The sequence below is a fragment of the Lates calcarifer genome, linkage group LG19 (assembly GCF_001640805.2).
Source record: "Lates calcarifer isolate ASB-BC8 linkage group LG19, TLL_Latcal_v3, whole genome shotgun sequence".
In the NCBI taxonomy this organism is placed as follows: Eukaryota; Metazoa; Chordata; class Actinopteri; family Centropomidae; genus Lates; species Lates calcarifer.
Window position 1 is genome coordinate 4,286,961 of NC_066851.1, and position 27,543 is coordinate 4,314,503.

Consider the following 27,543-nt stretch of genomic DNA (forward strand, 5'->3'; position numbering starts at 1 on the left):
TGCATGAGTGTGATATAAGGAAAAACAAAAGAGCAACTCTTCCACAGGTGACTGAGAATGTCAATGCAGGACGTGATCAGACTGTGTCAGCAAGAACAGTCCGTTGACAATTACATAGAGAGGGGTATTATAGTAGGGTGGCAGTGTATAAACCCCTCATTACAATGATGCAAATTTGAGAGCTCAGTGGTGCAAACGCCATAGGCACTGGAAAAAAATAATATGGTCAGATGAGTCATCCTTCATCAAATTCTCAACAAGTGTGGAAGTGCAGGCCTGAATACCTGACCCCTATGGTATCTGGTTTGTTGGTTATGCTGTTGGGGGCTTTTTGCTAGCATAGTTTGTGCCAACCCATCCCATTAGAGGGAAGGGTCACTGCAAAACAAGTTGCTCTGAGTGATCACCTTTTTCCTATGATGAAACATTTCTATATATTTCTATGACGGGAGTGGTCTTTTCTAAGATGAAAGGTCACTGAATGATTTGATGTGTATGCAAATGATATAAATCATATGATATGACCTTCACAGTCACCACATCTCAACCCAATTGAACATCTGTGAAAGTATGTGGACCAACATGTTAGACAGCACTCTCCACCACAATCATCAAAACAACTAATGAGGATGAATAGCTTTTGAAAGAAAGGTGTTCCATCCCTCCTGTAGAATCCCAGAGACTTGTAGAAACAATGTCAAAGGCACACAGAAGCTCTTCTGGTGGCTAATGGTGGCCCAAGACCTAATTAAGACATTTTATGTTAGGCTTTTCTCTTAACTTGTCCCCTGTCTGTAAGCATATTTTTTGACTGTTTCTTTTGGGTGTCCATCCCATGTGGGCTTACAAGACACTTACCAATCACCTTGATGGCTACACGACAAATTAATATATTCTAATGTTAGAATGGATTTTAGATTTAGATAATGAAATATCTGATCAACAAATAAGAAAACAAACACAACACCCTACTCAACAATTACAAAACCATTTTCAGTTGCAAAGTCTTTGATGAAATAACATAACTTTTACTGAAGTCCTGAGGTTCAACCACAATAAAAGATCATCTTCACAGTGACTGGTTGTGGCCCAAAACCACACACCTTTACCACATCAGTTTACAAAAAATTAATAAGCCAAAGCTTAGAAAATGTTCCCCTTTCTTAGTTGTTTTGTAAAAGCTATGATGTGGTTTTGCAATGGGCAGCTCAAAGTTAAAACTTGAGATGCTGCAGTTATAGTGTGCTCTTTAACCTTTTGTCTATCGGGATGTCCCACAATAAACATGAATAAATATGAGACACTGTCATTTTAAAGCTCCCAATCAATTAAGTGCTTTATGTCTCACTGTGGCATATTACACAAAAATGTTATGCTAGTCAGGCCATTAGTTTGGCTGATTATCACAATTTTATTTTAAATTTTAAATGTAATTGTATTCAAATAAACATGATTTTAAATAACACAAATACTGTAGTCTGAAGCACTGGACAGTAACAACACTTATAACAATAATATATATAACATAGAACTGTCTTGAATATTATGTAAATTTATGATTTTCCAAGACCAACAGTTGACTCTAAATGTACAACCTGTAATGTGAGCATAAAATTGGCTTATGTACGGTTTATGAGTTACTGTCATTGTGTCACAAATGATGTGTCACACAAGCAAACAGATACACAGATGACAACATGGCAGCTCAATGATCTGAAATTCGCATATCCATGGAGCCGAACTGTGCCCCGTCAAAATAAAGTGAACCAAAGTATATAATTCTTACTTGTCTGGTACTAGATGCTTTGCACAATCAAACAGGAAGTCTTATCACATGCTACTTCCTCTGGAATTTTTTCTGAGGCCAGCACGTTATTATGCATAAGTCAAACCTTGCTCAGATCATTCCATCACATCTCTACATTTAATAAGACTGATGGAGACTGACCAAGCTATGGGAATAACATGTGAACAGTGTTTTCAGTGGAAATTTTGTAAAACCATCACATGACTTAGTTTTGTAAAATGTAGGAGATCAGGTACATACCCAGCTGTTTTTGCGTCCAGCATAAATCTCCATGTTGCGGCCATAGTTGGGATCCTCCAGCAGGCTGTCATACTCAAACAGAAGCCTGGAGCTCTCACGCAGACGCTGGCACTGGTAGTGGTGGTACTGCTGGATAAGCTCCTTTACCAGCTGGAGCAAACATTCAGGGTTCCCTGCATCCCACTGGACCAAATGCTGGTAGGCACCAGAGAAGAGGCATAAGGACAAACATCAGACATGCCACTGATCTTCTTTTTTTAAAGGTTCAACAAAATCAATCTTCCATTATTAGAATTACAAAAGCAAATGAACTGGAAGGATTAGCAGCCTTTTTTGGCATCTACTCCGTTGTCTGTTGAGGCAGATTTGGCAAGAAATTATCTGAAGTGATTTTAGGTCTACAAAAAGATGTCAACATGGTATTAAAAACAAAAAGTGCTGTGCTTTGAGCACAAAGTCAACTAAATATTTCGAAATTTAAAATGTCCTCTAATGGCAATATCCTGATAAGACGTCCTGGATTTTAAGGATTTTTTATGTGGCACAATGTTATTATCACTATTATAACTGTCATTACCATTCTTGCTATTATTACTATTATTAATAACACTTTACATCTCTATATGGAATCTGCATTATGCTATGTTCTCCTTCCCCTATTCTCTCTATATGATAAATAAAGTGGATGGTCTAGACCTGCTCCATACAAGAAGTGCCTTGAGATAACTTTTGTTGTGATTCAGCGCTATATGAATGAAACCGACTTGACTTGACGACTAACAATTATCTTGAACATGGTCTCAGTTGTTTCCAGTATTATAGAAAGGTACACAGTAGTCAAATATGCCTCCACTGGCATACATGTGGTCAGATCACTGCAAGAGATATTAATTTTAACACCTTATGAAGATACTTTGGGAAATGTTGCAAATGAATGTAGTAGTAGTATAGTGGATAGGAAAAAAGTGCTATGAGAGGCCGTAGGGATAGTTAAGATAGATAGTAAGAACATGGTAGGGGAACAAATATTGAACCCAGAGGGAAAAAACTGCCTATTTCTGACACATGGTACTTCCCATAACCAGATCAGAAGGAAAGGGTTGTGCTTAAGGATGTCCTGTTGCCACAGGGTAATGTAGGTTGAAATGGAAAAGTACTGAACCTGACCTTTTCTATCTGAGACTTGTCTGACCTCTGCTGCCAAACTGCCTGATAGCTAAAGATTTTTGATAAGGGTGTGGTTAGTAGCATGGACACACACACACACACCCAGTCAGTTTACTTGATTAATTTTATCATGGTTAAAGTTAGATAAGCTGACGCCCATTTCTATATTTGCTTACATAATAATTATAACTGTGTGGCCTTAAAGCATTTCAGCTGATTTATTAGTGTACCTCGCATACGGTCCAGAGTGCACACTGACTGTCCCTTTCACCAATCTAAACTTAAGCCATCATAAAAAAGCACTTCAACAACTGACTGAGACAGGAAAACAATATGCAAATTTACAGGTCAAAACTATAATCATATGCAACCACCTGTGATATGACATGAGAGAGCAGAACCAACCAAATGTGACCCTCTACTGAGTTAATTCTGAAAGAGAAGAAGAAGAAGAAGAAGTTTTTCCCTCCTGTCCAGTGATGCGCTAGGAATAAAATTCTTATAATTAATGCGAATATAAATTGCAGGAAACATGTCTAGGACTAATGAAGATAAAGGGATGGCTGAGCTCTTGACACCAAACCAAACCAAACTGGCTAAATGAATCTGCTGCACAGTTTGGACTTTGAAATGACTGTGCTTATGAATTTGAATAAAAAGAGATTCATGCTCCCTTGAGGAAACAGCACTTTGGAGAGGTGGCACTTGTCACCTCTAGTTTTCACATAATCACTACTTTTCAGACCAACATGATGTGATACACGTCATTTTGGTCATAAAGGTGAGACTAAATGCGCAACTGGGGAAACTTTTTCTCTCCCACTGAGCAATTCAATATGAAGGGGATGAAGATGATGACAACAATATTTGAGAGAAGGCGGCTCATATGTGGCTAAGCATTGGGCATGACACAGGCCACTGTGCAGCCCTTGAGCCCTGAAAAGTGAAAGTGATTCCATTCCCCTGCTCATTCTGAAAGTGAAATCCTCCTGGAAGGCTCAAACTGTGAGTAGACAAACAACAAGCTGTGCAACCTGATGACATAACTGCAACGCCAAAGTAAATGTGTAACTACAGTACACCGTTGTTTCTCCCTGCCTTGCTGCAGCACTCAAGCCAATTAAATGCAGGTCATCCTAAATGATGAGAAAATCTGAATAGAGAGCCATTCAAGTGTGTACCGAGTGGGTGGGAGAATTAATAGGTGCTGGAAATACTGTAACTATTAATACCCATTGCAATGAGATGATAAAAGCAGGATGTCTTTGACTTGTGTTAGCTTGTCTCCTTGACTGTATGTCTGTCTGTGTCTCTGTCTCTCTGGCAGCCTATATGAGACCAATGGGAGAAAGCTTCCATTGTTTTAGAGCAACCCACATCCCCCTTGCCATGGAAGAAACAGAGGGGAGCAATGGCAAGGGCAGGCTAAACAGAGACAGTGACCTCATCGTCCTGATCCACCAGTGGTTACCAGCAATGCCGGGATTCCCGAAACGAGGGGGCGATGCAAACAAGGATGGGCATTGTCCAAAAGAGGCAGTCAGTGCCCCAAGGCAGGAGTGAGCTGAAACTGAGGAGAGACTGAGAAAGTGCTGTGTCAGGATTGTGACACAGAATATCAGTGAAACTCTACTGAGGACAAGAGGAGACAGGGAGGAGGGATCAGAGGTGGGACAGGAGGAGAGAAAATAAAGGGTAGAGCTCAGACAAGTAGGCCAACACCAATGAAAACAGTATTGAGACTCTGCAGTTCTCGGTTTCATTAGTGGGTAATAATGAAATTGGAAACATAACTGCAGTGAGCTGCAGCACACCTCTTTTGTTTTCCATATGACAACTGCTGTTCAGAAAAAGCACAGGAGCAAGACAGATTCCTGTATGTCAGGACAGGAGTGAACGAGAAACACTCCCTCTGTAATTACAGATGTCCTCAAACTCAGTAGTTAACCTCAGCTGCTCCAGTGGAGCTATTCCCAGGCCAGTGACAGAGGAGCTGAGCCTCTACTGGGTGTCTCCCAGGTGAAGCAGGGTGTTGCTTTAAAAAGCTAGGCTGGCCTCTCCCAGTATAAATAAAGAATATTGTACATTTTTTTTAACAAGGCAAACAAAAGTAAGCATGCCGATGCTTGCTAATTAGCACTAAACACAAAGTAAAGGTCAGGTGAATGTCATTAGGACTTATCCTCTGGAGATGTTGATAAATGTTATCAGATTTCATGGCCATACATCCAGTGATTGCTGGGATATTTCAGTCTGGACCACAAAGGTGGACTGGTAGACCAACCTACCCAGAACACCATCCACAGAGCCATTCTAAAACTCACAGTTATGGCCAATAACAGGACAGCACATTAGTTCATCTTGTATTGTACTGAATGTTCTGACTTTACAAGGTAGTGCTTGAATGCTGTGGTTAAAGCATTGGTCGAATATAGAGGGAGAGAGAGTAAAAAGCACTGAGCCAAAAAGCAATGTCCATGTGTGTGTGTCTGTGTGTTTGTGTATAGACATGTGAGTCTGTACAGACTCTTCACTGAATTGATTTTATACGCTCTGCTGAAGGCTGTGTGTGCCAAAACAAATCTATGTGTTTTTGTCATGAATAGGATAAGCCCTGCGGAAAATGTACAGATTTGATACATAAAAAACAAAAAACAAAAAAACAAAATATAGTCACAATCTAGGCTATTTGAGAGCTAAGATTTAACATTTGATGAAATGAAATGGCAAAAAAATATATCCATCTACATGCCCTCTAGATTATTCTGTATGGAAAGAACATCTTTCTTAAGGTTTTATCCACAGGGGGTAGATATCATAGCCCTCTACAATACTCTGTGGTTCAATCTGGCCTTATAATCCAATTATTTTGTCACAACACACTGGCTAAACCTGTGTCAAATGATTAAGCCTAAACTTGGCTGATGATAAAACCTGTCACCTCTAATAAATAAACCACTAATATATTCCTTTTTTTTTAAAAAGAGCACATATTTGTAAGGGAAGCAATTTATAATCGTATTACCATAAGATATTAGGATTTGATTCAATATCAATGTTAAAAACTGCATATTAAAAATATATTGGATTAGCATTAGGATTTAGCATTTTGGATATACATGTAGCAGTGTGTCCAAGCCAGTGTGAACAGTCAAAATAGCACATTTGGTAGACATAAATATTACAGAACACTATGCCTTTTAAAAGAAAATACTTGTTCTTTCTGCTTATTGATTAATTTACTCAAATGACACCTTTTCTAATTAGACAGGCAGACTAGCAGAAAGACTATGAAATGAATAAAATAGTTCTCGAAGGAAAATGAATAGAATGAGGAATACTGGTTCACTAAGCAACATGTAACGAGTAGTCAACTGAACTTGTAAAGTCATACACGAATGACAGTCAAATGATTAAACAGATAAATTAAACATAATAAAAAAATAGAAAAAACAAAACAAAACAAGCAGCTGTTTAGCCATTTGGGTCTAATGAGTTTAAAAGATAAAGTTAAAAAGATCTTCAGTGAGATCTGCCAACAGTTATGAAAGAGATTAAAAGGCCCACTTAGCCCCAGTGGTGCTATAAGCTTGTTAATTAGCACTGAACAAAAAGAACAGCTGAGGCTGATGGGAATGTCATTTGTTAAGTATTTGGTCATAAATCAAAACAATGGACATAAAAAATGTTGACTTAATGATAGCACTGTATTAAAAGACAGGATCACCGATGTCATTTGAATTTATCCTCCATTTGGTTTCACTCAAAAACAGCGTCAGGGTGGCAATACAGGAAAAGTCAGGGGACCGTGAATGTTTGTACCAAAAGTCATGACAACCCATCCAGTGGTTGTTGAAATATTTCAGTCTGAACCAAAGTGGTGGATGGGCCGACCAACAGAATGACTGCCATCCCTGGATCCATGCTCCTCATGTAGCTAATACAGTCTACTAGGTAGTATTGGTTGAATAAAAAGAAAACTACATAAAGACATGTCAGTGTATGTCATGGCACAGTTATTCCTTTAAGCTACAATTTTAGTGAGTCTACCGTATTGTGAATATGTTGAGGATAAGGGAAGAACTCAACAGAAACAGTGTTTTCCTTTAAGAACAAAATGTACACCTAAATTGGGCATCTTCACACTGAATAGACCCAAGTTGACAGAATTATGTCTTCCTGTGCCATCCGTCTGTACCATCTTCGATCCAATATTTATCTTAGGCCAATGAGAGAGGGACTGGCATCTGAAAATGCAAGATAATTATATAGGCCAAGAGAAGATATTTGTTTTTACGTCTTAAATGTGATTTTTATAGATGCTGGCAACCTGATCCAATAAATCGCTGTAGACTTGAAAGTGTGAGGCATTAAAAAACTCCCAAGTATTAAATTAATCTCTGTTAGTCTCTAATTCAAGTGTGGGCTCACACCCTGTTTCGCCCCCGGAGAGTGCCAAGTCTAAGATCATGCTAAATTGCTCTTGTCATGTGTTTAAGACACTTGGCATTCTCAGCCCAGTGTTTTTTCACTGTGATCCGTGTGGTTTGTGTCCAACACGGTACAACTTGTTGACAGAAATAGCACTTTTCTAACAACTTTTAATGTGGCTCAGTAGCTGCTTTAGCACAGTACCAATCCACCGTGAGAGCTGATACCATTGTCCTATCTTAGTCTTGGCGCATGTGTCTCTTGTTTTCTCCCATCCATCAGCTGGTGTTTAGGACTTGCCAAGCCCCTTTCCACCAGCCATCTCTGGTAGCAAACAATGGCGGGCCCACTAAAAGCATTCCCAGACCTGTCAGTGAGCACTGCCAATAATAAACTCTAATAAAAACTGGAACACATTATTCCCTAAAGCAGGAAGGAAGAAGGAGCAACAGTTGGTATACTATGCCCAGGTTGACATAATCTTACTTTATGGGCCATCTGAGGTCCATTGTTAGAACAGTAACAGGGAACGAGCTGGAGCAGCAGATAGCAAGTGTTCACCAATGCTTTGCACTCAGGATTACCAGGGGGTAATGTTTCCTTTTCCTAGAAGGGTAGAATGCTGAAGTTGGCATTATACCCTATTTTCTTAATGGGAGTTGTCCTGGCATCTAGATTACAAACAATGTCTCTGTGCAAGACCACAACTTAGTGTCTAATAGTCTTAACTTTCTAAAAATGTAAAAAAAAAAACAAAAAAAAAAACACAATCCTTACTGTCAACATAGTAAAACATTTCATCTAAGAAAGCAGGACAAGTTACTGCTCAGTGAACCTAACTGACATGACGGGATCTACCCTGTCTGTTGCTCTCACATCCAAGCCTAGCTGGTTCCTACTAAGGATGTAAATCTTTAAAAATGTGTCACAAATATATTGTTTTTTTTATTTCTGTCTTTTTTTTTAAGAACGCCTAACATCCTTTAACACTTGCAACTGTAGCTTTTCAAGTCAAGTCAAGTCAAATTTTATTTATATAGCGCCAATTCACAACAGAAGTTATCTCGAGGCACTGTACATATAGAGCAGGTCTAGACCGTACTCTTTATCTTATAACATTTACAGAGAGAAACCCAACAGATCCCACCATGAGCAAGCACTAGGCGACTGTGGCAAGGAAAAACTTCCTTTTAAGAGGCAGAAACCTCGAGCAGAACCAGACTCAAGGTGGGCGGCCATCTGCCACGACCGGTTGGGTTTAGACAGCAAGAGAGGGGGGTGGGGGAGTAGTAGTAGTAATAATAAAAATAATAATAATAATTATTATTATTATTATTATTATTATTACAGCTAAAGGAATAATAATGACAAACAATGGTACATTAATAGCACTAACACTATCAATAACACTAGTAAATGTTTAATTATTGTCGCATCATGGATTGAGCTTTTACTAAACGTAATTCAAACAGGAGTACACAGTGCATTTGTTGGGGACTAGTTTCAGTGGTGGATTAATACAAATTTGTGGGTGTAAAAAGTAAAAAAGTTATGTGGAGGATAAGTCCCAGTCCATCTGTGTGGCTCGTTGATATGTTTTTAATGTTTCTGAACATCAATTGGGCTTTATGGCATAGCTTTTCATGGGATTTGACAACATGAAAAAAAGAGAATATCATCACACTTCACTCCTTTAAGCCTTCCAATTTCTACATTCAAGATAATACATGAAACCCTTGAAATGTTGTGCTGTGCACTGAAAAAAGAAATCCCTGCACTAAATTAAAGGGGAAAATTAACAGTAGTGCAATGGTGAGTTGATCACATTCAAAATCACCCCCTTTACCATCCAAAACTAACAGAAATGAGTATAAGTATGGGTTTCTCAGACAATATGTCTGTATTCAGTGTTCCCACTAGTCTGCAGAAGTATAACGTGGTTTATCAAGAATGAAAAATCTTCCCTCATATTTACTAAATATGCATGCATATCATCAGCATCTAGATTAAGAAAATTGAGGGGGAAATTGGTTGTCATGAAGACTACAAAATAGCAACATGTATCATCACTATTCAAGCATAAGTAAAGTGGACAGATCAGATAAGGGAACCAACCAGCAGAAGCTTTTTCTTTCCATTACTGAAAATATGTTAATTTTCCCCCCATTTATGCTAAACCTACTACTTGCTCATTTAATTGACACAAATGCAGCAAATTATGCTGATTAATGGCTGCCCAGGTGAGGGAACAAACAACAACAAATCCAAATGGTGCAATGGAAATGAATTCTGGAATTCCCAGTGTAACTAGACGGAGCCTGCTTCTGTGCTGCACAGCTGAAGACTGCAGAACGGATAAGTGGAAACATGTTGATGCTGTATCTAGAGAGGCCATCGAGACTAACCTCAGGTCTCGGGCACATACACACACAGACTGAGAAAGATGCAGAACACTGGGGAACTCCCAAAATGTTCAGTGCCTGCACGCATCACCGGACAAGTCTAGACCAGACAAATGATATATTACACACAAAGAAAGGGATGGAGGGGCAGACAAATAGTAGTATCAGATGAGTAAAAAAGAGAGGTGCGTTTAGAGATAACTGTTGTGCTGCACACTTACTCCCATCTCATGGTAGAAGATAAAGGGTGTATTTCATGTTCTTTGGCCTACAGTATGTTGACTACTTGTAAGTCTGTAACAACAAAGTATCACAGGCAATAATGATTTGTATAAGACAACATTGTTCTGTTTCTCCACATGTGAGAAGCACTTTAAATGTCTTGCTTGTATTAAAATACCTTTGAGCAGCTGACAACTGGTGGATAATGAAGCTGAAAAGGTCAAAAGATCCTAACAAGATTGTTAGGGCTCCAGACATATGTGGTGAAAACAAACCAAAACACTCTGTCCCACAGTGGATTGTTCTTCTCTTTCTGAGGTTGCCTCTCTCTGAGATTTATGGGTCTTGCATCACTTCTGTCCCTGATATCAACATGGGAGAGCTGGAATGTTTGTGCTCTTTATCCAAATCAGTGTCAGTGATCAAGGGCACACATGATTTGTATTTACTGGACCAAAACATTAAAACCCACCTGTATGGGGGTGGGTTTTAATTTGCACAAGTGCAATATCTATAACTCTCGAACATATGTGGGTGTGTACAGTAAATGTCTACAACAAATCATGGAAGGGAATGGAGAGCAGACAATTTATTACTACAGAACAGTGCATCACAATCAGCAAACAAAAATAAGCAAAATATGCCATCATAACAATCATATTCAAACATGCTGTGGTATGTGTGCTGAATTTAGAACTTTCTATGTTAAACACTTGCAAAATTTGTTCAATGGATTTATTCTTTTTGGACATTCCATGTAAATATTTGTCCAAAACGTTAGATTAAAATGTCACTCAGTTCTGTAATCATCATTTACTGAATTAGGGAAGAAAGACAGAACCATGTGATGCAACAGTACATCTTCTACGTAAGGGTTAAGTAGTATTGCTCTCCACCTTCCCTCCCTTCCTGCCTCTGTCTTTGTCATTTCCTCCTCTCTACATGGTCATTTTTCCCAGCAAGTCGTGGGTAGTCCTACTCCGTTGTATTCCTGTCACTAAGTTTGTTGTGGTGAACGCCTCTCCTACTGGGCTCACGCCCCTGCACCCAAGCAAAGCTGAATGCAGCCTTAATCACTATTAGGCTGTTGTTCTAACTGGAGTAGGTTGCGAATGTCACTGATAAGCCACAGTGGAAACTGCATGGATTTCTGATGAGACATAAAATGAGAGAACTGTTTTCCCATGTATTAAAAGTTTAGTTAAGACCAACATGGAAACACCCACTGAGAATCAAATAACATCACAAAAAAACTGACAAAACTGCTCAGATGTCTCATGTCCCTGGATCTATTGCAGAATGGTTTGTCAGTGCCCTAGATTTTTTTTTCACTTGTCCAAGTCTCCTGTAATACCACATCCATTCACACATACAAACATAGTGTATACACAAAAATTAGTAACAAAATAAAACAAAATATCAGGAACACCTCTCAGCATTTACAATACATTGCAACATCTACAGCCACCATTAAGTTGAATCAACACATCTTTTTACACAACAACTGAATACCCTCATAAAAGGTAGGATTTAAGGCATCAGTATGCTTCAAACTAAATGTTTGTCAGATCATCTCACAGTATCTAAGGCTAACGTCACATTACGCTTCCGCCGTACAAATATTCACTCCATTTCTCAGTCACTCCAAATGAAGTCCACATGAAAGACAAATTCATTCATACATTTCTTGTTCAGGTGTGATCTCCAGCTGGCTTTGGCAGACTAGTTCACAGTTCACCTTTGTTCAACTTTTTTTTTTTTTTTTTTTTTTTTTTTTTTTAGAGTTTTACAGTTTTTTCAGTTTACATTCAGTCAGTTCCCATGGTAAAATCAACATCACGTTCCATAGTATTTCAAATTTAGACTGCAGTCTGTTCACCATAATTAAGTCACTGACTCTCTGATAATTGGTATTAATTAAATCTTTAGGTCAGACTTTCATAAATGTACCAGAGAGGGTATGTGATGATGATTTCATTTACAGGGACAATCTCTGGTTCAATTTAAGATTTGGTTCTGTGTTAAAACGAACAATGGCTCAGTCTCTGCTCAAATTAAACCCAGTGGCCTGTCAGATGACTTCCCACAGCCCTAACAAAATTAGAGTTTTGAAACTGGTGCGAGAGTTGACATGAGTGACCGGTTAAAAACAAGCCTTACAGTATGTATTTCAAAGCACTCTGAGGTGGGGAGCTGCCCTGGTGGCCAATTAACCACGGTCTGGATGCCATTAAGCCTAGATTTGCACTCGCCAATGAACCCTTGAACCCTATTCAACAATGTAACAGTGAACCTCAATAAATTTGTGGCAGACTTTGCTCATATTCCATGGCTCATGGAACTGTTCTGCTATAAAAGGTTTGTTTGCGGGACATGTGGCCCCTCTCATCCAACCGGAGTATTTAGGTCTCTTTCATCCCTCATGTATTGTGGTTTAAATGTTGAAAGGACTTTTCTTAATAATCACTGAGGTTTGGGGATTTCTTCATTATTGCTGCTGCTGTATTTTATGTTTGAATTACTTCACCTTATAAAGGTAACATGCACATAGTTTCAAATTAGCTAATATCAAATTTCTTAAGAATATGTTTTCCAGTGTGGAGGTTGGTAGTGGATGTACTCTGTGCATGTTTTTGTCCTGCCTCCTTTTTTTTTTTGAAATAGCAATATGTTTCACTGTCTAAACAGAAACATGGATAACAAACCTACTCAAGGCCTGGTGACAGCAGGGAAAAACACAAGGCTAAACAGAGAAGCTAATGATACCCTTGGCTGACTGTAAACAAGCGCAATGTGCTGCTGAGACAGGAATTCAACCAGCCACTGACAGAAGACCCAGAATTAGCCTAATGTTTACCCCCACTGGATAAAAAAAGTCCAGAAACATATTGCTTGTGAGCTCTGCTTCTTGTGGATTTATTGTGGAGTTATTTGTATCAGTGGCACACATAATGATTTTACTTGTTATTAATCAGAAGAATCTTATAATTTTGATTAAGATATGAGAGTATCTATATGTTGTGCAACAAGTCACCAAGAAATATTGTATAGACATCTGGCCCATTTATCTTCAGAAGATTCTTTATAAATCCCCATTGTCTGTGCTGATGGTAAAAATTTTCCCTGGAAAAAGGGGAAAAATCTAAGGAATAGCTGTGAGAGGGGGATGTCCTTACTGAAAACGTACAGGAAAAAGGAGTGAATAGGAGAGGAGGATCTCAGGCAGATAGACGGCTAAGGGAGAATTATGAAAGCACGAACAGCAAAACACAGCAAGAATATAAGTGAGAAAATAAACAAGCAATGGGCTGCCAGGCACTGGCTCAGCAGAGGTACTTCCCCTTATGTGCACAGCTGGATTTATGAGAGGGTGAGCAATACTCCCCTCTCTCTTCCCAGACTCTGACACAAGCAGGGGAATTTAGCTTCTCCATGCTAGGCTGTTTCAAAAATAGCACTGGATAAGTGCATGGTAGTAGCTTAATAGCAACAACAACAAGGAAGTACTCAGCAGTGTGCAGATCTCCACCAAAGCCTAATAATCTCCCCAGTCAACAATACTGAGTCACTCACAGCCAATACATTCATGCCATATTCAACATTGTACAAGGTAACTGATTTGTTATTTTCTTACTTATGTTATCAGTAAGTCTGAAAGTCACAAAACTGTGGGTTTAGAACTAAGCAAATAGATGACTTTCATTAGAAAGAGCTGACTACATGGCCTAATAGTGGCACTATATGAAAGGTCCAGTCCTGGATCCTTTGGAATTACTTCCATGTTGAATGATTCTGCACCACCTGATTTTAGGTCCAATACCACCAGTGTCAGTGCAGAAAGCAATGTGCCCATGTCACATTCAGATTAACTACAACCCTATGTGAAAAGAAAGCAGCCACCTCATTCAATTGCAATGAAGCCAGTCCATCAGCACAGTGCTGGTGCTAAAGCAGAAGATTCCTAATAATAAAAAGAGTGAAAACAGGCTCAACCTTTACTGGACTGCAACATGACATCATCTGACAAGGGGCTGCAATGGGCGATCAAATAATTGCAGATGCACATTCTTGGGAAATTACATGTCATGTGAACTCTGTCTGTCTACCATTTATTACTGTGGCATGAACATCACCATTAAAGATAAGATTATTGCTGTCATGGTAAACCTTCCAAAATAATAAATCATCATAAATATCATAAACCTCTGTGCAGGGTTCTGGCATCTGATAAGCCTGCCAGCTCATGGATATGTTACTTCCTGAATCAACGAGCCCCCACCAACACAGCCCCTTTTATTATTACAATACACGGCTATTTGCAGTCTGTATGCCCACTAAACCAACAAAATTAGTTACTACCAATTTAATAGCAGACATTTCTTTACAAAAAACTTCAACTTGTTGTTTTAACACAAGCCTGTTTCCTGTCTGAAAGCCTGCCAAGGGTGTGGAGATCAGGGTGGTGGATGGACATGTAGCAAGTCCTTAATGCAGGAGACCAGAGTTCCTGATTTGGACCTGCCTGAATTAACATTCTCCTTTTTATTAGATGTAATCATGCTCTTTCCGTAACCAAGAGTTTTATGTGCCTAATCTTGACTATAACTTAACCATATTTTATTTGCCATAACCGCAGTCTTTCCCTAACATTAACTGTAGTCGCCACCCATATTACAGAAAGGGATCATTTTAAAATACTGACATTGAACATAATCCAGAGTTTTGCAGATTAGTCCTGTAATGACATTCTTGGGTGTACAGAGGCAAGTATGTGCCTCTTTCCTTTAATCTTTGGAGCAAACATACACCTGGATATTATCATTAGCATTACAGCTTCTGAGAAAGTTTTCTGTGTCTGGAGGAAAGAAATGTACATTATGTTGTACATATATGTGTGATGTGCCATAAAGCAGAGTGTAAAGTCTTGAGAGAAACCAGAGTGACAGACAAGGAAGGGCAAAACAAATAAATTAAGATGTTTCATGTCACAGCCACTGATGACAGTTGTCTGTCTAAAAAACATTTTGCACAGTCCAGGCCTAAGGTTCAAAACAAGCTAAAAGCCACAATGAAATATGAATATTAATAGCTAAACAGATAATAGAGTAACACACAAGAAGACTGAAAATCAAACATACACATGGATTACCTTGAACTTATGGTCATGTTGTAACTACTTTTTCTCAAGCAGCAGCTTGTAAAAACATATAAACAATACAACCACACCTCATTTGAAATTAAACCGTGCTGATGCAATGAGTCCCTGAAAACCGGTTCTCGAAGTAGACAAAACTATTTGCCAACCCATGATACTTTTATCTCACCATCGTCTGGTTAAAGTTAATGCCTCAGAGTTGGAAAGATGCTCTTTTGAGGATGTTATCATGCAAAAGTTGTAATTATTTGATCAAACAAATGCCATGAATTTCCCCTCCAGGTAAATTTCCTGGACACCTAGCATTATCATAAACCTTGTAATCTGTTTGATCAACTGTTGTTCAAGCCAGTCATCTGAATGCTGGGTAATCTCTATTGTTTTGATACAGGGCTGGTTAACATACCCATTTTACACAAACTAGTATAGCCTATTTATCCTGTTTAGGCTAACTTTCTTGTGAATCATGACTTCACAGAGATAACCAGGTTTGTAGATAAGCAGTAAGTCAAAACAGAGTTTATGGCATAATAAAATGCAAATGCCAATTATTGAAAATGATCATTTCCAGCTATGTAACACTGCACACCTACAGTGGCTGCAGGGTGTTGGTTTGCTTTGTCAGAGGGTGCATGTGGCACTGGTTCAGCTTCCTCACTGGGATAAGTAAAGTTGTGATCAGCAGTCTGAAGCATATGTCTGACATTTCAGATCACATAGGAAAACCATTCAGTACAGCAGATGAAAAGACAAAATCTGTTTTTAACAAGCGGATAAGCGGACAAATTCTCCAGAAAACTGCAATGAATGATTCTTAAATGAGCCTGGATACTCACTGGTAGTTCTGAGGGTTCAGGGAGAAACTCAGCATCTTCTCCAAAAATAAAATCTGGAGGCAATTCTGGATACCGTGCATTGAATATGATATCCCCTGCAAAAAAAAAGAAAAAATGATTATTATCTGATTGTTGACACACTAACATGGACAGCATGAATTCCAAAAGCTGACTTACTTATGTTTCATATTTCATTTAAAGAAGTGAAAAAAAGCAATTTTCTTAATATTAGTTAGGCAATCTGCCTTTTTGTGTTTAGTTTATAAGATGAAGAGAATTTTTTTGAACACTGCTGAAACAAGAGAACCTGCTGCCTGTCTTGATGGCAGAATCTGACATGAAATGGCTTGTTTAAGCAGCTGTTTTTTTGCAGTGACTGCATTAACCACTTAATGTGCATTTGAGCACTGAATTTTTTAAATTAAGCACCTGAACTAATGATCAAACTTCACATTTACCATTAAAGTCACTAAGATCCTGTCAAACAGGTCTGTCTTATGCAAATAAATACATGAGAATTTTTTATACAGTACACATAAAGCATTGCTAAGTGCTAAAATACTGTTGCAGAAATGAATTACCAATGCGTTCAGATAAAATAAAACTACAGACTGGAAATGGCCCTCAATAGGGCAAGGACAAGATAATATAACAAAACACTTGGGCTGGTTCATAATGTCCTGATATTACGTTACACAATTCTATTTGTGTGCTGCAAGACTGTTCTGTTCTGCTTTTTTGTCGTTCCAGCGACAGCAAGAAGAGACAAACATGCACATATGGAAGTGTTTTTCCAGTGAAGAGTCAAATAAGGAGATGAGAGGATGTGCTGTAAATCTGTTACAAACTACTGGAACTCTGTCAGACATGTACTGGCATGGTTCCAGACAGAATTGAAGCTCTTGGAGATGCAACTTTTACAGGTTATATAGCATAAGCTTTCATATACCACTTTGTTCATACATTGTGAGAAGCTTCACTCAAATACGCAGTCTACTCTCTGCATAACGTGCCTCCTCGAAAATCTTACTTCTATTTCAGCCAGAGATTTTATTGAGGTCATGAGGGCGTAATATGAAAAACAACAAAGACCACAAATTGTTGTTTAGCAGTACCAGCCACTCTGGTGAAGTGGAAAGAGCCTGGGCATGCATTAATAGTGCTTAGCTCTGTACAGAGCAGGGCATGCTTTTGCACGCTAACAGCAGACAGATCTGCAGACTGGCACAGGCTAACCTGTGGCCCTGCATCCTTTGATTTAACAAACCTTCCTCAAGCCAAACCACAGGAATTACAACAACTGCAGAGATGTCATGTGCCATGCCAGAATGATATGCATGATAGTTTGTATCACCTTAAGGGTAAAGATAACATAGATTACATGGCTAAATTTTACATAGAAGTACTTTTCCATTACACAAGGTAAATCTAACCACCTATCATTATTCTTGTGCTTAACAAGAATATCATTCAACAAGTGATAACTATGTCCAAAAAAAGCGTTGAGGTAAAACTTTTCAGATAGGCCTGAATCTCATCATTGTATCACCCAGATGTTGTTGACAATCACTTTTACGTGTAACTCCACAACTGTGTCGCATATTCTTAAACTTTATATCTACACATTCCTCGAGTCTAGCCACAACATCCTGATACAGGTCACAACCGTTTCTGCGTGGACAGATTTTTAGAAGATTTCGCAAATGAAGCAAATCCTACTTCCCCTAACAAGCCACAGGTTTTTTCCTAACCTCTGCTACATTTGCACCAAACATCATACACAGAACAAAGAGAACTTCATGCACATACTCTTGATGAATTTACCATGTCCCAATGTTTGCCAGCCCGCTTGGACCCCATCAACTGAAGCTTGCAGACACATTTTTATCTATATTTATGATTTGGACCTGCACATCAACAGGTTACTACTCTCCTCTGAAAACCTCTTGAAATGAGTATGCATCTGTTCAAAGAACTTGCGAGTACCTCATCAGCCACAAAAACCTGATTCACCAATCTAGCTGACAGATTTGGCTTGCACCGCCGACTGTATTTTTGAAGTGGGTGAGAATATGGGTTGCAGACCCTGTCTGTGTGATTTTGATAAATGAAAATGCAGTAAGTGCAACTGACTATATAATTATGAATTTTTACAAGCTTTGATATAAAACTGTATTTTAAACTCATCAGAAGAATCAGTTCAACAAATCTAATTCATGAGGTTTCCTTTAAGTCGTGAAGTTTTTCAGATCCCAGTCAACTCCAAAATAAACACTTTCTCTGCAAAGCCCTGAACTGACTGGTGACAAACTAATTTCCAACGTAAAATTGAAAGATGACAACTGATTGTATCTTCTCAGGATGTGTGTGTACAAACCAGCTTGACATGGGTCTCATGAGTCACTGTAATTATGGTAACAACAAGCTAAAATCATTCTAATTCATGATTATAGTCACATAACAACATTTTGTGATGCTGCCCATCGGGCGCTTTTGGAGGCATGCTCATAAAGGGAAAATCTGTGATGTGGACTTGATTCAGAAGTGAGAGACCATTCCAGTAAAAGTTCAGTGGCACAAACAACATCACATTACTGGTATAGTTTCACTGATTAAGCTTCACCGTCATCAGAAAAACATTCATCTTGTTTTTGTAGTTAAGAAATTCCTGTGGGTGCTTTTAGTCTTACAGCTTTCTAAGTTGCTAAGCAATTACAAAACATTTCTATTGTGCTGGTTGGTTAATTATGCATTTTATTCATTTGATACAAAATGTTTATATGCTATTTTTTATTGGCCACTAGTCTCCATTCGGCTTCTGTGCATAGCTCTATTTTCTTGCTCTATTATCTTGGGGAAAAAAGCGAGCTGAACGTGTGTTTTGAGTATATTTATATGATTTCACGTATCCACTGGTCTTGGTGGCTTCAGCTGATATTGACCTGAAACCACCTCCCATCTTTAAACTAGCCTACTGTGAGAAAAAAGTTGAGCTCTCAACACCAATCAAGGTCGGCTGAACATGCTTACATTTTCAGAATACAAAGAACAAACGTGTACGGAAAAGACAAAATCAAAATAGACTGAACTGTTCAATCAGAACAACCACATGTCTAACTGTTCCACATCAATTCCTGTTTGCTCTTAATTAATCTGAGAAAAGATTAATATACAGAATAACAGACAAGTCTGATTTCAAGACTGTAGAGAGCCTTAGCTGACCCCTACTTCCCTATCTACTATTACAATTCTGTGACTTAATAAGGCAAAACAATGTTTGCTGATAGTTTCTCTCCCTCTCTCAAAAGCCAACAATAACAACAACTCATTATCTCAAGACTCAGTAAAAATCTGTGGTTATTTATTCAACCAACGTCAAGAGCTTAACTTGTGTGATTAATCTGAAATAGGAGTGAGTGAGTCATTTACTTACATTTTAAGGTTTCTCCAGCATAGGGGATGTGAAGTTTGAAGCGATCACAGCAAGGACCAGGAGTCAGAGATGTACATCTGAACACGGGGGTTAATGAAAATGACAAAGAAACGTCAGCTGACATGGTCAATCTCCAATATTAAAAGCATGTAAACATCTGCAAGGTTTCTAATTGATAAGAAACACACAATATTACTGCATACTGTGTTATTCACATCATCACTGCTTTCTTTTTAGGTCAAGTCCTTCCCATACATTGGTCAGTTCAATGATGAACATGAGGAGGTCATTTTGGCAAAGATGCGATCCTGTAAACTGCAATAAGATCAGTAAATTTTTTTAATTGTTTGTTGACAGCAAAGAGGAAAATTACTCTTTAAAATTTAGTAAAATTTACTTGTTTAAAAAAGATAGAGCTGGGAGATAAAAAGAGAATTATATAATTTTTTTTGATAGAAATATATCGATTTCCATACTTAGATAGCATGCACAATAATGGATCACAAACTGCCAATCATGTCACAGGAACAGAGGTATGCGTTGTGCAATTTAGGTTTTGGATTGGTTAGGTTAGATTTTATCATTAACCATTAACCGTTTAGTTTCTTCAACTTTTATTCAGGAGCAAAATTCAGCCTTTAAACTAGAGACTCATCATGATAATCATCAATATATAATTTTATTTTGATGACATTTTTGGTTACGTTGTCTAACCCCACATTTATCCAACTGGATAAATGTGGGGTAAATAATTTATCTGATATTGGGTCAATATTACATGAAATTCAGCAACTGTGACTCAGTGTTTGCAACTACTGAGAATTCTGAATTCGTTACAACCACACAAAAAAGAAAAAAATAAATCTCTAAAAAAAAGAAAATTGGAATCTTAAACCAATGGCCTGTTAACCTTAACTATTATCCACTACACTCCTGTTACCATTCACAGACATACGTCTAAAACAAGCCATTACTCCCACTTCATAACTCGATCGCAATTTTAGGGTTGGTCCCACATGTTATCGATCGTGCTCATATCGTTTGAATGAAGCATCACTACAGTGAAAAATATACTGAATGGATAATGTGTTTCGCATAAAGAACTTGTGGCGCTGAACTCCACCTCACCCAGTTTTGAGGTCTGTGACACGGAGACAGTTTGTGGAGTCCAGTCCCACACGGCCGTTCCTCACCACGCTGCACAGCAACGGCCGCAACTCAGGTGAGATCCGATGCAGTGCAACCTCAGGGGACATGTTATTCATTTTATCCACTCTGAGGAGTCTGTGGAGGCAATACAGCAATACTTAACGGAAATGCTTTCACGTAATTTAATGCATATTTTACAGTGTAAACACATGTGTTTGTGCTGAACATTCAAAGGACGTGAGCTACACCACGTAGGAGGCACGTTCATTTTTCTCTATCATTTCCTGGTGTCATAGGTTTTTTTTTTTTTTTGTGTGTGTGTGTGTGTGTGTGTGTGTATTGTTTCCTATCTAAGATTTTAGTTTTCTGGCGGAAGTTATGTTTATATTTTAAGTATGTTCATTCACCTCAACATTGCTGGAAGTTTAAGTTTATAATAAAATCAGGTAACTGCTAAGGACCAAGAGTGTCAAGTGTCAGAGGAACTCACATTTAGCTGTGATACTGCTTGCCTTCTTTCCCTCATTGTAGTGAGCTACCCTGTAGACCGGTCACATTGCATGGAAACCACATAATATAGTTTCACAAAGCCACTACTTATATATACAATAACCATACTATAAAGTATTACATTCAGCAGCTGGTAGGGAATTAATCTGTACGACACAGTTTGTAGATGTCAATGCTAGTAAGCTTGGAATCGGTAGCCACTGTTAGCTTGCCACAGAATAACTCGCGAAAGAACCACAATTTGAACGTTTAGCTTTAGCGACGTAAAACCTGTTAATTATTATGAATTTAAATACACAAAGAGGTGTGTGTGTTAGAGTACCTGAAAGACCAGGAAGTCAGAAATTTTGAGTGTTAGCTCCAATGTTTACTTCATGCTCTCAAAATTTCCGGTACATGTTGTTTGGGTCCTTTTGATAGCCCCATACTTAGCAGTCTGTAATAATGCCTGTTGGCGTAATGAGTGCTTTCGTTTCCAGGAACAAATATTTCTATGATATGTTATTCATAAAGCATAGTGTCGTTTGACACTATTATACCTAAACAATTAAAAGCGATACAAAATGCGTATGCACTGATTCAATGACAACAATGGTTCTGGCAATGGCTACAAGGATATGCAACTGTCACTATGCACTTTGACCGTCACTCGATCATAGTGGTTGTTGAGTTGTCCATTCTGCAAGACTAAATTTGAATATCAGGTAATTACTCTACTGTATTTCTCAACAACGCTCTGTCTCAACGCACTTTATTTGACTTTAGCCCTTGTCTAAGTAAAATGGCATTTTTTCCATCATTATTCTCACAGTTGATGATGTTTGGCTACACACGTAGTTGCTTGAAAAAATTTCCATTTTGTTACACGGTGACAGCGATAGATATGTTATTTGCACGGTATGGATTTATATGTAAAGCGTACTACACGGTGAATTGTTTGAATTTATATTGCCCATCATTATATTATGCAGTAGTAAGTCTAGCAGTTAACATAACATTAGAGTACATCATACAGGTAAATACATCCACACATTTAACACAGCATAATTATAGGTATTTTTTATCTATGATACTTAAGTATTTAAGCAGCGTGAAAGTGAGGAAGCACTAGCTTAAGCACTTATTACTTAATTGTGTGTAATTACACTATTAACATGTGCTTTTATTGATTTGGCCCAAAGAAATCTTACAGCATATAGTATACAGCACATTGAATTTTACATCACGATTACAACATGACAAAATGTTAGGCCAATGGGGTGAATGGCTGTGAAATTAGTAGACTGATCAACATTCGAGGTGTACTGTGAAACTGGGCTGTGTTGGTTTTGTGCAAACAGAAAAGCTCTGAGCAAAATAAAAATGAAAGATGTGGACAAAGACATAAAATTGTATCAGTATGAGCAGTAGGGTCAGAGGTAATCCCAATGAGAACAGCTGGTCTGATTCATAATTGGGAAGTTCCACCACTATGGGTGTGCTTCAGAATAACTCTCAAAGAATCCAGCTGAAACAGCAATGGTAAAATACATTTAGTTAGTTATCATCCAACCATTACTATTCTGAAATGGTTGGGAAAATGTGACACTGGGAATAAAAATCTTATAAAATAGGTGTGTGTGTTTCAGGGGGTGGGGTGGAATGACAGTAAAATAAGTATTCTGGTGATTATAGTCATTATCTAAACTTCTGAAAAGCATTTTTCAAACATAAAAGGTCATATCATTGTAATAACGATCATTATCTAGTTAAGTCTTGAGTGTGTAACCATACATAGGCAAAATACGTAATCTTACAAGTTTTTCAAAATGAGTCCAACAATATTTTCTTCTGGATTTTGCTTACAACTCGGTCTAAACTGTTTAACCCACTGAGTGCAACTTTCATTTATATTTAGTATGTATGGCAGTCATTTTGGGGGCATGTTTTGTTCAATTACCTCCCAAAATGTGTGTGTCAACTCCTAAATCATTGCTGTATTTATTCATTTGGCACATATAGTGTTTTGCCTGAGGCTGAGTGGAACCTTTTATCAAGCTGTAGTTAATGTGTAGTGGTTAAACATGTACAAATACTTCTTCAGTTTGGTTGGCTGCTGTATGATAATTCAGTTTCAAATTCAACAAGCGAGGGAGAATTTTAAGTGAATGCCTGCTGTTTCAAGTGATCGGACGATGCAGATCTCATAATATTCTCCTCCAGTGGAGACGTGGAGAGTTCTAGGCTAGCTTTTCGTGGCTGCAGAGGGAAGACAATATGCTGCGAGATGTAGGAGAGAGAACTGAGCCATCCTACAGCCAGCGGCCAGGCTTTCCAAGTCTTCCACTGCCTAGGAAGAGATTTGAAGAGATTAACACACTAGCATTAACTCTGATACAAGCCGAGGATTGAATTAATTAAAGACTTTGCTGGGCCGCAGCGTGTTCACGTGGTCTAGCATTGAAATACCCCCACCCCTCTCCACCCCCAATAAGACTGGAACCTGTCCAACTCAGCCAGTGATGAATGCTCTATTTTTACCTTCTTCCTTGTTTCAGTTGAGCTGATGCTAATGTGGGAGATAAATAATATCAAGTGATTTTTGTTTGGAGGCTGTTGGGAAACTAGTTTACATATTTTGCCTGAAATGCCCCCAAGGGGTCTGCTATGCTTTAGATTCCGTCCTTGTTTATGAATAGGTTTTACAGGAAAGGACTGGGCAAATGTTGAGGAATTCAAGAATCTCCAAGATCATCAACAGATAGTTTAAAGGAAAGTTTTTGAAGATAATTCATGTCCAGAAATGAGTGCTGTTGCTGTAGAAATAACACAAATGTGTGTCTTAATCAGATCATGACTGAAGAGGCTTTTGATGTGATGGTGGTTGGCTCCTGTATGACTGACTTGGTGAGGTGAGTAAATTTAGCCCTTATTTAACCTTGTCTACTACATCTCTCCTAGTAAGTGAAGAAGCAAGTTGTGTGCTTACTGTAAATCAGCCAAATCAGCCAACAATTTTATGAGAGGGCTGAGTGCAAAATAGCTAAATCTGGTTCAGGAAACTCCTCTGCTTCCTCAGGTGGGCCCTAAAGGAAGCAGCACATTGGGCAAATTTTCATTGCCATATTAGGACATGTATTTGTAAAATGTAAAGCCAAGTTTCTCAATCTGTGGGTCAGGATCCTTTGTGGCAGCACAACAGAAAGTTTTCTAAAACTGAACTGTTTGATATACTTTGACTTAAAATGGGGTTAGGTGTGAAAAATCTGCACAGATTAGATCAGTAATCTCTATTAAGAATTTCAATATTAAGACCATTCAGCTGTCTTTCAGCCCAGTGGTTCCCATCTTATGGGTTGGGGCCCTCCAAGGGGCCCCAAGATGAACATGAAGGATGAAGAGATGATTTAAGGGATAAGAAAAGAAAATGTGTTTTTGTTAAATAAAATCTTTACATGTTTGAACTTGTTTCTAGTTTATGCTTCTAAAAATACTTGAAACGGTCAATGGAGGAAAAGTCAAATGCATCACAAATCATGTCAGCACAAGGTCATAGCGATGTGACAAGAGGACACAACTGGACAGCACTTTGTTTTAAGGGGCCACAACTCAAAAAAGGCTAGAAATCACTGTTTTAACTAATGCACACAATTTTTACCACACTTGACTGTTTGTTAAATCACTTCACTACATAACAAATAACAACTGTATCTAAGCACAGCTGACACGTTCAAACTTCGGAGTTCTCCACATGTTAAAGCAGTGTGCATGTAGCTGTTCATTCATATTCAACATTTCCCCACTTTATGGGAGCTCGTTTGAGTTTTCAGGCTAACATTAACAGCTCTGCCCCGATCTTTATTGTGCTTGGGCAAGTTTACCGCTCAACCCTGGCCAATGTTTGCAAGTATATTGGTTAGTCCTCACCCTAAAAGTCTTTTGTCATGTATGTTAAAAGTGTAAATCTTTTTGAGATTCTAGTTTTAAAATGAGTCAGCGTAAACAACAAAAGTCAGTTGAAGATGGAATTTTCAACCAACCTATGAAGTTAATGCTATCTTAATTAGCAGGCTAGCTACAGCTGATAAAATCTGCCAGCAACAGTTGGCATTTCAGAATAAAATGCCAGTTATGGCTCAAAAAGATAAAGCTGCTTTTGTGCACCTCTCCCTGAAATCAATATTTCAAAAATTACTAAGAACTTAAAGCGATAAATTTACCATTATAATTGTAAACTACATTATGTCCAGCGCAAGAATGGGAAGGCTAAAACACTTAGCAACAGTAAGAGGAGTGTGGCGTAGTGAACAGTCAGTTGTCTTCGTTTAAAACCTTGTTTCCCTTTATTATTATTAACCATCACCACCACAACTACCATTTTCCTTCAGGGATTTTTTTTTGACCTGCAGGGTTGTGGAAAATATGGCATATAGGCTGAAGGGTATTTTCCATCATGGCTTGAAATGGACTGTTCAGTCCTGTCTCCACAAGAATAGAGGAAGTGGTCTAAAGTTAGATAATGCTGCTGCATTTTCAGTACTTGTCCTAAAAGCCCAAAATGTTATAGAGAATATCTGTGGTCCAACAGTTTTAGGCCATTGATGGTAGGCAGACTTCAGGTTCTAATCATTTTGCTAAATCCTTTGAATTTGAAAATACTTACTGCCAGTTTTCAGGATACACAAGCTGCTGTTCTGTGATATATTAAACTAATTAATTCTTGCTGCAGGTTGTAAACCAAATTGTTTGTCATTGAAAGTTGATGCAGGTGTGGCCATCTCATGATAATCTGGCACAGGTTTCAAGGATTCAAAGTGTGCAGATGATGTCTTATAATTACTGCTTACTAAAATGTCAGTGTTGCATCATCCTTATACGTGGTGAGATTTGTTGAGCCAAGTAGGATCCATTCCCACAAATCATTAGTCATCAACTCCTGCACAATGGGTTAGTTGAAAACAATTTGTCACCCTCATTTACCATAACCTTTGTGAGGAATGACACAATCTCAAAAGGCACATAAAATAAACACAATGTCAAAAGTCTTCATGGGCTCCAGCCAACTAAATGTCTTCCTGTGAGCCTCAAGAAACATGTTTTTTTTTTTTTTTTTTGGCTTTTGTGACAGTTTTGTCACACAGCTTGTATTATATTTTGATGTGAAATCGAGGAAAATAACTGTCACCTGGGTGCCAGCAAATGGAAATCTGAATAAACAACCACAATCTGTGCTGCTGGGAGAAAAGTTTTATGGCATTTTTGCAAGCACACACTCCAATTTAAGTTGTCACATGTTAGTTGTCACTGAAACTGTTCCACAAGTCCCCACTTATCAAAAACATATGCTTCCTCCTACTGGGGTTTTTTGGGTAAGTATTTATTTTGTTGCTCATTAGCAATTCAACCAATGACTTTCTGCTTTGAAGGGCAGGAGTTGTCAATTAAGACCCTAATAAGCTAACGGGAAATGGCCTGTTTTTGGAGTATGTGTGTGTGTGTGTGTGTGGGGTTGGGGCTTTTTGGATGGAGGTCAGAATGCGGATAGGGGAGGGTAGTTGGAATACATTCGCAGCCCTTCAAAGTGATATGCATGGCTTTGAAGTAAGAAATCCAGTTGTCTTGAACAGCCAGTGTTTGGGTGGCAGTACAATTGACTGACAGACAGCAGAGGCACACATACACACACACACACACACACACTCACACTCATGTTCTGTGTCTTTCTGCTCCTGTGTTGCTATACAAACACTCAAGTATAACACAGATCTCTATAGTGTTTTGTTACAAACGTATCAGTCAGGCTGTCGAGCAAACTATGCTGCTGTTTTACAGCATGTTGTTTGGTAGTAAAAGGTTATGTTTAATTATCTACTATCTGCAGTGCTCAAAGAGGAGGAGCAGAGCTGTTCAGGCTTTTAACCAATTCTCAAAGCCATACAGTGCCCCCTACTGCCACAGCTCACTGAGAAGAGACATTTTTCACCTGCTCATTGAAACCTGAGTTTCCCAAATAATGGAGCAGAAGTAAAATGTACTAAATTAATTCTATTAAAGCACAGTAAGCACAGTGGTTCTAATGCCAAGAGTCACAAATTTGAGTTTGGCTTAGAGAGGTGTTCATATTTCTTTATGTAACTATTTCTAAGATTCCTTAGTGCATAATCTTGTTTAGTAACAATTAGTTTAATTGATAAGTCAATCAACAGAAGGTT

At 38.4% G+C, this 27,543-nt stretch overlaps 2 protein-coding genes across 3 annotated transcripts in view; one reads left to right on the plus strand and one right to left on the minus strand.

Moving 5' to 3' along the window:
- Positions 1-21,820, minus strand: part of babam2 (BRISC and BRCA1 A complex member 2) — a 71,556-nt gene extending 49,736 nt beyond the window's left edge. The window contains 5 exon segments of the mRNA XM_018695184.2: positions 2,048-2,242; positions 16,261-16,355; positions 19,694-19,770; positions 20,822-20,977; positions 21,675-21,820. Coding sequence (XP_018550700.1) covers positions 2,048-2,242; positions 16,261-16,355; positions 19,694-19,770; positions 20,822-20,958 — 504 coding nt within the window. The 5' untranslated portion in view covers positions 20,959-20,977; positions 21,675-21,820.
- Positions 20,774-27,543, plus strand: part of rbks (ribokinase) — a 35,684-nt gene continuing 28,914 nt past the window's right edge. Inside the window, exons 1-2 of one of the 2 annotated variants that reach the window (XM_018695180.2) lie at positions 20,774-20,915; positions 24,182-24,243. In XM_018695180.2, coding sequence (XP_018550696.1) covers positions 24,185-24,243 — 59 coding nt within the window. In that variant the 5' untranslated portion in view covers positions 20,774-20,915; positions 24,182-24,184. Of the gene's footprint in view, positions 20,916-21,923; positions 22,057-24,181; positions 24,244-27,543 lie in introns of those variants that run through there. The other variant, XM_018695179.2, reaches the window with a different exon arrangement.